Source organism: Liolophura sinensis, chromosome 7, assembly GCF_032854445.1.
Source record: "Liolophura sinensis isolate JHLJ2023 chromosome 7, CUHK_Ljap_v2, whole genome shotgun sequence".
NCBI lineage: Eukaryota > Metazoa > Mollusca > Polyplacophora > Chitonida > Chitonidae > Liolophura > Liolophura sinensis.
The window spans coordinates 10937891-10950122 of record NC_088301.1 but is presented as its reverse complement, the minus strand read 5'-3'; the positions used below and the strand labels follow the sequence as shown (position 1 = coordinate 10950122).

Sequence of the window (12232 nt, the reverse complement as noted above, 5' to 3'; positions counted from 1 at the left end):
TTTCTTCAATGTATTGCCGTTGACAGTCACAATTAATGCTGTACACAGATCCTTTGGGTTCTTCCCTATGGGTTGGCTGTTTCTTTCCATTGGCTTTGAGTAGGGTTTTGAGGTTAGAGGCAGAGGTAAACGTGGTTTGTATGTTCAGTTTGTACTGCAGGAGTCTTTTTATCTGGTAGCTTGGGGTGCCTATATACAGAATGATTATATATATATTGGGGTGGTCGGGTCTCGTTGCTCTGGTCCTGTTAGCTGGATTGAGGGTTTTACTGATCGTTCTCTCCACTAATTGTGGGGGGTATCGGTTATGGGTGGTGAAGGCTGTTTTGAGGTGCTTTATTTCTTCTTGGAGGTTGATGCTGGATATCTGTAGGGCTCGTTTTGTTAGGGTAGATATTATTCTTCTCTTGATCCGATTAGGTTGATTAGATTGGTAATTCACGTATTGGTCTGAGTGTGTGGGTTTGCGGTATACTGAAGTGAGGAGTTTGTCGTTCCTCTTGCTGATAAGTACATCCAGAAAGGGTATGGCTTGTTTGCATTCTTGTTCCGTGGTGAACTGTATCCTGCTGCTCTGGGTGTTGAGGTGGTCAAGTAGGGACTGGGGGTTGTCAGTCTTGTTTAGTGCTAGGAATGTGTCGTCTACCTTACAGAACCAACACAACGGTTTGATGGAGCTTGCAGCTAAGGCTTTGTTCTCAAATTATGTCATGTATATTTCGGAGATAAGTGGTGATAGGGGGGATCCCATCGGCAATCCGTGAAGTTGTTCGTGTATGCCATCTCCCCATGTGAAACAGGTGGAACGCATACACGAGTCCAGGAGGCTGATTATGCTGTCAGGTTTCATGGCTGTGTTGAGAGGGTGTTGTCCGCTGTTCAGCTTCTGTCGTATGATGTCTAGGGATTCTTCTCTGGGGATATTGGTGAATAGGTCCATGACGTCGTAACTGATAAGTTGGGCTGTGCCTGGAATGTCTTTAATTTTGTTACAAAATTCTGCTGAGTCTTTGATGTAAGATTTGGAAGTTTTGTCCAGAGGTGTTAGGAGTTTAGTGAGGTACTGTGCCGTGTCGTAGTGGACGGTGCCTCTGGAGCAGGTCAGGAGTTGGGCTTTGATCGGGTTCTTATGGACTTTGATGGTTGCCCTGGCGTAAGGTGCTCTGAGGTGTGTTGTGTTGAGCTTTCGGTACAGTTGGATGTCGATTTCATTGATGTTATGCAGGGCTTTGAGTTTTGCCCTAAATTCTCTTTCTAGTTTCGGTGTGGGATCTTTGGTTATTGGCCTGCATCGTTGGGTCGCTGAGCATGTTGTTGACTAGTTGGTTGAATTTGTTCTTGTCAAGTATAACTGCGGCTCTTCCTTTGTCTGCAGGGGCGATGGTGATGGTATTATAGGAGCGTAGGTTCTTGATGGCCGTTCTTTCTTCTTGGGTGATGTTTGGTTTTTGCTTGGGTGCTTTGATGAGAATGTCGCTGATTTGGTGTCGGATGTAATCAACATTACCTCCTGGGGCGAGTTGTTGAAGACCTTTTTCTATAGCTGACACAAAATCATCTCTGGGGTTTTGTTCTGGGTAGGAATATAGTTCAAACCCTTGGCCAGTAATGTTGCTTCATTGGGTGTGAGGGTCCGACTGCTTAGATTGATGACAGTTTTGCTATTGTGACTAGCTGGCCGTTGAGTACTCTCTCTGTTAGTGTGCTCAGACAGAAGTTCAAACATTCTTTTTTGAGATCCTGTAACTTTCTGGTCAAGCCGTTGGTTGCTGTTTGTTTGTGCCTGTCGCAATGATTTGTAATGATGATCACTTAGGGTCGACTGTAGTTTCTCTTGCAGCTGGGTAATGGTGGTTAAGGTTCTTGCTTTGGTGTTCCGGTGATGTTGGATTCTCTCTTTCACTAGTAATTTGCTGGCTGTGTTAATAATCTTCTTTGCTGCATGTGAATGCACTGGGCAATTCAAGGTAAGTCCATTGGGTGTCAGCCTGTTGTTCCTACATTTCATCAAAAAGGTGAGGTGGTTGCTGGTTTTGACATAGTTTTTCTCTGATTTGTTGAGCTTGTTGATGTCCGCAATTGCCGCATCTCCATGTTGATGACGTATGGCTTCTTTCAGAGGCATTTGGGAATTGGGATGGTATAGATTGACAGACGCATTACTTATGGATAACAACATGGAGACTGATGAAGTGAAAATACATGGATATGGATAAAGTGAAAATACATGGACAGGGGCTGAGTGAAAATACATGGATAGGGATTAAGTGAAAATACATGGATAAGGATTAAGTGAAAATAAAAATATAAGGATTAAGTGAAAAACATGGACAGGGATTAAGTCAAAACGCATGGACAGGGGCTGAGTGAAAATAGACGCAGAGGGATTAAGTGAAAATACATGGATGAGGATTAAGTGAAAATAAAAGGATAGGGTTATAGGTGGAGAAAACATAAAAATGACAAAGTTCAGATGAAAGAGTGCAAAAAGTTATTCCTAATTGTGGTCTTCGATATTTTTTCCGTTTTTTCCTTAAGGAGAAAAAAGGCATTTGAAAATATTTTTTGTATTGTGGGTATTTGAGCCCACCTTTTGGTATTTATAGTCTTTGTTCAATAATGTCATAAATGAGGATGTAACACAGGTTTAATAAATATTTTGGCACTAGAATTTGTTCTTTTCAGCTAACAAATATATTAAACCTCAATTTGGATCATATTTATATTTTTATATAATATGTTCATAAATATTATCATAATTTAGGTTAAATGTATATGTTTCCATATAAACAACAAATTTCCATTCAAATAAATTTATTAGACAAACATCACATCCTTATTTAGAACATTATTATGCAACAATGATAAATACCAAAAGTTGGTCCCAAATACCGACCATACAAAAATATTTTCAAATACCCTTTTCTCTTGAAAAAAAAAAATCCAAAAAAATATTAAAGATCATATTTGCAAATAAGTTTTGACGTTCTTTCATCTGATTTTGGCATCATTTTTATGTTTTCTTCTCCTTTAAGTGAAAATACATGAATAGGGATTAAGTGAAAATACATGGATAGGGATTAAGTGAAAATACATGGATAGGGATTAAGTGAAAATACAATAACAGTCAAGGGCCCAATAGTTAAGGACCTAATAGTCAAGGACCTAACAGTCAAAGGCCTAATAGTAAAGGACCTAACAGTCAAGGACCTAACAGTCAAAGGCCTAATAGTAAAGGACCTAACAGTCAAGGACCTAACAGTCAAGGACCTAACAGTCAAGGACCTAATAGTCAAGGGCCTAATAGTCAAGGACCTAACAGTCAAGGTCCTAATAGCTGCAGTGAGCCAATGCTTTCACCAATTGAGTCAATGCACCCCAAAAAGGCACAAGAAGAACTATTTCATAGCATTTTCACAACTTCAACTGTACGCTTGAACCTATGACTCTAGCTAAAGAAATGTCTTCAGATCAAGGGGGCAAATATTTTTCAAGGGCCTCAATCGCTGAATTAATAGACAGAAAATATATTATGAATAAACAAATATCTTATAATAGCTTGTTCTCCACCATAGGTAAAGTCTGCTAACAGATAATATTCTTAGAAGACATCAGCTCAAGCAAACATTTCTGGACAGAGGAAAATTAATGTACAGTCAAACCTGTTGTATGCAGCCAGTGAAGGGACAAGTAAAAAGTGGCCGCCTATGACAGTTGGTCACATAAGACAAGTTGTGAAGACCAAGCCAAATAACAACTGAATTAAGTTTCAGGAAATCTACACATGTAGGCCTACATAATAATCTTTTACATAATTGTTAAAGCACTAATCTGTTCTGCTACATAAATTTCATAGAAATATAACAATTGTAGTAAAATAATAACTCAATAATTTCAAGTTTTGTGGGGTAGACCTATGGACTTCACGCATTTAACAGGCGATTACAGAAAGAGTTTCAGGTGAGGGCACGCATGACAGGAGGACTTTCTTCCTGTCATTGTCAAGCCCTAGAAAGCCATGGGCTAGTTTTGCCTACATAGGTATAAATGACTATTCTAACAAACTTTTGGACTGTGAATGGCAGACTGCTGAGATGTTCGATCATATTTACCATTACTGCTAAAACAACGACAACAACATGTATGAGTGAAGGAAGGTCAGTTTCTCCATGTGGCCGGTACAGGCAATATTTTAGCCATGCGAAATGAAAACACAACACCATTTGCCTGCAAAGATAATGGCCAAGCAAGCCAGATAATTTGTCAAAGAAACCATTCATGGGAGGAACCACAGAAGGTCAGATTATATCCGATTATATCCGAGTTTGCCCGCTGTTTATGGCCTTCATAGCTGGGACCTCAGCATGGAGGTCCACAGTGCAGGGGTGTCCGGACAATAACCAGCTTGGCCTGATTAAAGAATAGACTTCAGTGCTATTGACCAATAATGTTCACACTTCACTTGTCATCACAAAGTGGCAGGTTGTAACTTTTAATCACTTCAAAAACGTGTCGGGTGGTCGCCATTTTGAAATTCTTGAATGTCTGATGCAGCAATCATCATTACTGTTAAAAGTCTCGGCCGCTCAGGACAGGCTGATAAAGAATTTGGTGGCAAAATATATTGGCCGCTGGACACGTTGGACAGGGGCCCGCATATTACAGGTCGTTTAACATGGAAAATTGTTTGGTCGCGGCAGAGAGTGGCCGTATACGTCAGATGGACGCTGATTACAGGTGGCCGTAGGTACAGGTTTGACTGTATCTTACCATGAGCTCAAAGAGGAACCACGCATTGCTGATAGCTGTTTCTCTGGTGGATCCACTGGATAACATCCACTGTAATGCCAGCTCCTCATGTACTAACTGTAACAGAAGAGAAATCCAAGAGAAAAATGTAACACTCAAGCCAGCTCCTCATGTACTAGCTGTCACAGGGTGTAAAGCAGAGTGATAAATGTAACACTCAAGCCAGCTCCTCATTTACTAGCTGCAACAGGGTGGAAACCAGAGTGATAAATGTAATATTCAAGTCAGCTCCTCATGTACTAGCTGTAACAGAAGAGAAATCCGAGAGATAAATATAACACTCAACCCAGCTCCTCATTTATTAGCTGTTACAGGGTGGAAAGCAGAGTGATAAATGTAACACTCGAGCCAGCTCCTCATGTACTAGCTGTAACAGGGTGGAAAATAGAGAGATAAATGTAACACTCAAGCCAGCTCCTCATGTACTAGCCGTAACAGGGTGGAAAGCAGTGATAAATGTAACACTCAAGTGGAAAGTACAGAGATAAATATAACACTCAAGCCAGCTCCTCATTCACTAGCCGTAACAGGGTGGAAAGCAGAGTGATAAATGTAACACTCAAGTCAGCTCCTCATTCACTAGCTGTTACAGGGTGGAAAGTACAGAGGTAAATGTAACACTCAAGTCAGCTCCTCATGTGCTAGGCGGTAACAGGGTGGAAAGTACAGAGATAAATGTAAGGCTCAAGCCAGCTCCTCCTGTTCTAGCTGTAACAGGGTGGAAAGTACAGAGATAAATGTAACACTCAAGTCAGCTCCTCATGTAATAGCTGTAACAGGGTGGAAAGCAGAGTGATAAATGTAACATTCAAGCCAGCTCCTCATTCACTAGCTGTAACAGGGTGGAAAATAGAGAGATAAATGTAACACTCAAGCCAGCCCCTCATAACAGGGTGAAAAGAAGAGAGATAAATGTAACAGTCAAGATGCACTAGCTAGAGTATAGCAGCAGCAAATCTATCATGCAAAGACAAACAGTTTTCAATGATGTTGGAAAGATGCAGGGTATGTTCTAGGCGAATGAATGAAATCACTATTCAAATCATGTACCATGCAAGTTGTCGAAAATAGGTATCTATCTTAGTTGCACTTCTATTGCAACTGTTCACATATCCACTGTAGTGATCTCATTAAACACGATGAATATACAGGCCTTGCCTTTGGCTAAGCAGAATGAAAGCAGAGACATAAATGTAACATTCTCACACCCTTTTTTTTTTCCACCTATCAAAATCCCTCCATATTACAGACTCAATCAAGGAACACACAGGAAACTGATTTGTGATTTGAAATCAATCACAGTGTTGTACTCAGTACTGTATAATTCCACAGTGCTGGTATTACTGCAAACCAGCCACACGGTACTGCATGGTACAAACTATACAGTACTGTGATGCTCACAATCGCACAGTAAAGTGCAGGCACCACACAGTACGGTGCCACTACTATGTTGTGCTGAAGGACACAATCCATCGACATCCCAATTTAAACAAGCAGATACACTTGCTCATGACTACCTTTTCCTGCAGGCTGCAGGCCATGCACTGTTAGCAGCTTACCTTTTTCCCTCCTTGTTTGGTATAGCTTGAGGATGGTCCATCGCGAATGCTGCTGGCTCTGTCAATGGTCCTGGAACCTGTAATATTACAGACATGTACACGTACATCCTTCAGAGTATTAAACTACAGCAGTTTCCAGTGTGAACGATCAAGATTTAAATCTAAGTGAAAGTGAAAGTGAAATATTTTCTCGGGAGAGAACTAGGTATCATAGCCTATGATGTTCACTCTCAATGGTCTTCCTACTCATAATAAAATAAGCAAATTCACCTCAATATGAAAAACAGACATGAACCCCTTCACGATATTTTGGCCAGCGGTCACTAAATTTGGTAACAATATCAATATGTCCTACACCCATTAAAACTTTCAGCTGCGTTTAAAAGTTTGGGGTGGCATGACAGGGAAAAGAATCATATGGACGTACATCTTACATTTACTACCCACCTTTCTGTTATCCCATGGTTCACCGATCTGATTTTAATACTATTCAACCATACCTTTTTTATTTATTTATTTGACTGTTATTTTTCATGACTTGCTGAAGAATATTTCACTTATACACCGGTGGCCCCCATTTTAATGGGTGGAAAGCAGGCAGAAACTCAGGGGAACCCACCACCATCCGCACGTTCCTGGCAGACCTTCCCACTTACGAGCCGAGAGGAAGCCAGCATGAGCTGGACTCACTGTGACCGCATTGGTGTGAGGCTCCAGGGTCATTGTGCTGCGCCAGCACACTAACCACTAGGCCACAGAGGTCCCCCATGCCTTTTCTAATACTGCTCACATTATGTACATATATGTATATATACCCAGTCGCTCATCTGTTATTCCAACTGACTTGACAACGTTAGTTTCAACACTGACACATCGTCTTTGAATAAACATCCATGCGAATCTCCTCCCTCTCTGTTCTAAACCGACAAGACATCTTACAGTAATGACAATCGGGTACATCATGTTTTGTGAAACATGTGACCCTGTATTGACCAATGGAAACCAAGAATCATTCTATGAGGTATAATAACATAATCTGAAGATAAAGGTACCAAACTTCACCTGCCCACTACCACAGGACTTGACCCCTTGCACTCACCTATGAGACTAGCCACCTCACAGTCCGGGGAGCTGGGATTACTACCCGTCAGGTCTGGATCACTGGTGCTCCTCTGGTAAGTCTGCTTCCCTACTGGCAGGGAGGTGGGGCGACCCAGCGTGTTATACTGACCTCCTTGGTTCAGGTTGGACATTGACGGCACTGAAATCAAGTATATATTATACTGTTAGGACATAGCCTTTACCCATTCACTCCATGAAGTGACATATGATAACACAGAACTACAACATAAGACATCATTTTGAGATCATTTCAGTAGCCAAAGGGCCATTTCCAAGTGTCGTGGGATAGGTGTGTATCATTTACGGATCACCACAGATGTAAAAGTAGTTGATTTACAAACCATGTCATATTCAACACCAGCATCACAAATTATGTCAGACAGTAGCATACCGTCTTAACCCAAACCGCATCTATCCCCCCGCCCCTCCAGGCCCTAGGCATGCCAGACCTATGCTGTTCAAATTATACAAATGCTTTTTTGTCGATCATTTTAGCGTTTAGTCGGCAGTTTCTAATTTACAAATATCAGAGTCAGGGCAAAATTCATTAGGGGTGTCGAAGGCTTAAGGGAATGAGAAGATGGCATCTCAATGGACAATGCTTAAAACTAATTAATTTTTATGATACAATTATTTTTCTCAAAATTTATTGGACTTCAAGAATTCAAATTTTGCTCCTTTGTCTTTCTCGCATACAAGGGATGATTTTTTTTTCTATAAAACACAGTAAAATTATTGAAATGCCGTGTTCAAGCCCAAGTGCTTTCTCTGAAGTCCGCGATAACTAGATAGGCACTGTTCTCATCTTAGAAGCCAACACCACAAAACTGAAGCACACAGTTGAGCATGAGTCTTTTTGTACAACAATCTTGTTGTAATTTCGTAAACATTTAACAGGGGTCAAAATTGTCAGCACAATCTCTCTTGAGGCTACAACCTGAACCAGAAATACCACCGCCATACGTCTATACAGCCTACTTAAACTGTAAACTGTAAGCAGGCTTACTGTATCAACAGTTCAAGCAGTGGAAGAAATATCCTTCCAGTATGTCCAGTTTCCAAGAAAGCTATTTATCACTTGGACCTTCACCATTGAAGTCCACAATTTTACCTGCCATAGTCTGACTATAATACGGAAAACATCTTTGACATCAGAGAGCTAAAGTAAACGTGACGTCACCTTGCTGTTGATAATCGAGAAGCTGTGTCAAGACAAAGTTTCACTAAACTTTTACTGGGTTGAAAAAAAATATTTTTTCTAATGCCGGTTTAAGATACTTTGAACGGTAGTTTTTCAGTGGACATAAACATTGGTCAGGTGCTCTCTTTCACTTTAAAGAAATAATCTCAAATATCTCTAGAAATAATGCAAAATAAAGAAACTTTTTCTACGTCCACGGAGACCTCAGTTTAAGCGCACACGTATTGAATACCAAACAATACCTAAAAGTCCACAGTAAGGAATACAAATGTGTAAAAATGAGGGTACACAGTAGGGAGAGAGGCTTGAGCTTAAGGGCACAGAGAAGTGGGTGCACCAACCTGTGTGTAAGGGACCATATAGGGGGATACAAATGTGTGAAAGCAGGGTACGGAGTATTGAGATAGGCTTGAGCTTAAGGGCCCAGAGAAGTGGGTGCACCAACCTTTGCATAAGGATCCATATGGGGGGATACAAATGTGTAACAGCAGGGTACATAGTCGGGAGAGAGGCTTGACCTTGAGAGAGTCCAGAGTGTGGGATACCAACCTGTGTGTAAGGGTCCAGAATGGGGAAGGATACTGAGGTACTGGATGAAGGTGGCCAGGAGCATGTTGCGGCCATGATGATCATTCCTCTCCTTCAGCAAGCTGTGTACTCGCTGGACAATATGCACCATTGACTCAAACGCTGTCTGACCAATGTTAACTGAAAACAAACATACTTATGTCAAAAGCTTGACTCACTGAATTCCACCTGCCTGTAGTTTTTACAAATGAAACTCATAAAATACGAGAAACTTACAAAACCTTCATTTCACAAAAGAAAGAGCTGTAACTCCACTCAGATTCATCCAGGGACGAAAACAAACTGACCTTGCACAACAAACGGGAACATTAACCAGAAGGTCACGAGGTCAATGTTAAAATAATGTCAATGTCATTCACCAAGCAAATGGTAATAATGTGGTTTTAGTCGTTTTAACATGGATATTTTGATATTGTATGCCATAACCGAAAATATTACACTGTGACAATTAAAAGCCACAAAAATGTTTCCTGCATTTCAGTCCCCAAAAAAAACATTTTATGAAAAAACTATATCTTACATGCTTAACGTCTTCAAATTAAAATACACCCTAACTAAATTCAATCTTGGCTACGTAACAAAACTGTGAGAGAACTCACTCATGCCTCCTCCAATCATGGGTGGCCTGGCCATGAGCAGTATGAGTTTGTTCAGAATCAGGGGTAAGAAGTGAACCAGTGGCTCTCCCTTAGCATTAAACAGGTCCAGGAGAGATCGCTTCAATTCATTCTCAAAGCCAGCTTCTGTCATTCTCTGGGGTAACTTCTGTTCCTGAGCAGTCTGACACAGCTGAAGGAATTTCTCCAGGTGTTCGTCCTGTTAACATGAACAGTCACATTCGATCTTCAGGTGATCATTCTTTAAACACTTTAACCAATACTGAAGTGATACTTCTCAAAGCAGTAAACACATCAGTCAAAATACTAAAGATATGTATCTTGTCGAAATGAAATGTCAAAATCATTCTTCAGGTGGTCATTCTTTGAAAACTTTAACTGATATTCATTCAGTAAACACAAAATACTGAACTGATATTCCTCGAGACACTCTCCTGGTAAACACAACACAATCATGGTACTTCCCAAGATGATCATTTTTAAAACACAACCAGGCTATGACGCGTCCAACAGTGTTTATGATATTTCTACATCCTGTACACAAAAACACAGTCACTGTGCTTCTTTTCTAGTTTTCGAAAACTGAGAAAAACACAAAACTCTCTTTTTCTCTAAGTGCATAAGTGTTTAAGATGACTGGGTGGGAAAATAAAACTTTGTGTTTTATTTTTGACTGCAAATTTTTACCGGAGATATTGACACTATTTCAGTTTTTTGAGTAGAAGACATCAAAGTGTAACCTTACCTGGGTATGAATAGAAGAGACAGCATAAAGGCTGACCCCAAACACACCTTTATGGTTGTCTACCCACTTCATACCTGGCAGCTGAACCTGAACATGATGAACAAATAGCAGATAAAACCATTGCCGCATGAAGGTTATGTATGATTAACAGTTCTGGCCCTTGGATCAAGGAGCAATCTTAGACTTAAGTCAAAATTCCAATGATCAAACTTGATCCTTGTTCCTTTCCATTAATTTAGCTGTAATTTGTTTTACAAATAACTTAAACAGAATTTTCATTGTCAATCTTTTTACTTTGTTACATAAGAAATAACAATATTAAAATGATTTGAAATTTTGACCAAGATCGCTTCATGATCCCAGCACCTGTACATTATTTATAGCCACCACAATCAGCTTCACGGGAAAACCTTGATGTTGTTGTGGATGGTGTACACATGCTTTATAGCACTCTCATATTTCATGTTCTCTATCATAAGTCAAGAAATATACACACATCCAAAAAGAATGAGTTTTAAAGCTTTAACCAAAATCTTTAAAAGAAAGATTTGAAAATCTTCGTACAAGCAAAAAGTTTTTTGAACTCTTTATGTGTCATTTTAGAAAAATATCAGAAAGACGTAACAAGGAAAAAGATTCTTCTTATTTGAGGATGACGTTTGGATCTAGATACCAACATCATTATCAAGTCAAATTTGGTCATACTTACATCAGGGTGCAGCATGGAGTAGCGGGGCGGCGGTTTTTCCAGTGACACAGGCAGGATAAACTCTCCCACTGTCAGCCGATTCAGCTGTAGGATGGGCAGCCACTGACAAGCACAGGCAAAACACAGGATAAATTCATGTAATCATTTATTTAATCAGTGTTAAGCTGATGACAGCTGACAAAAACATCACAGTCAATAGTAATACATGCAGAGAATAAAAGATGGCTGTACAAACCATCAAATCTTACCAACATGGATGAACAGCTAAATTAGCTGTTTTCTCATCGATACTGTATTATACCTCAGTCCCAAGTTTGAATTAATTCGTTATTTTATTTATTTTACTTCACTGATGTTTTATGCCGTGCTCAAGAATATTTCACTTATGCAACTGCAGCTAGCATTATAGTGGGAGAAAACCAGGCAGAGTTCAGGGGAAGTTCATGGCCATCCCAGAGGAATTAATTTGTTAAAGTTGCTCAAGTCTTTAAATGGACACTATAAGTTTATGAGAGGGAAACCAAGACAGCCGTGGTTGCTACAATGTTTCATGTACACAGCTGAACACCAGCTGCAGCATCACTGATCAGTCAAAACCTGCTTGAGTTATTGCTCAGACATCCTTAGTGTGAGAGACTGATAGACAAACGCAAATCCCCAACCTCATGTCAATTCTTGACGAAAGACAGAGGTGTTGTCAGAAGCAGACGGGTAAATCTTACCGTGTATCCTATAGGCACCTCTACTGGTGTCATCTCATTCTTTTTGTTCTGACAGCTGATGTGGTAAAAGGTGAACAGCAGGTGGTGAGCATCAGTCAGGCGTGCAGGGAGGCGGATCTTGATCTCCTCATAAAAATCGGGACATCTGTGACCAAGAGAT

General features: G+C 40.3%; 1 protein-coding gene across 3 annotated transcripts in view; it reads right to left on the bottom strand.

Moving 5' to 3' along the window:
- Positions 1 to 12232, bottom strand: part of LOC135469750 (dedicator of cytokinesis protein 7-like) — a 65618-nt gene that overhangs the window by 35069 nt on the left and 18317 nt on the right. For all 3 annotated transcript variants that reach the window (XM_064748330.1, XM_064748329.1, XM_064748331.1), the window contains exons 17-24: positions 12073 to 12217; positions 11351 to 11452; positions 10642 to 10728; positions 9879 to 10095; positions 9241 to 9399; positions 7468 to 7629; positions 6369 to 6445; positions 4771 to 4866 (exon numbers count right to left, since the gene is read on the bottom strand). In XM_064748330.1, coding sequence (XP_064604400.1) covers positions 4771 to 4866; positions 6369 to 6445; positions 7468 to 7629; positions 9241 to 9399; positions 9879 to 10095; positions 10642 to 10728; positions 11351 to 11452; positions 12073 to 12217 — 1045 coding nt within the window. The remainder of the gene's footprint in view (positions 1 to 4770; positions 4867 to 6368; positions 6446 to 7467; positions 7630 to 9240; positions 9400 to 9878; positions 10096 to 10641; positions 10729 to 11350; positions 11453 to 12072; positions 12218 to 12232) is intronic.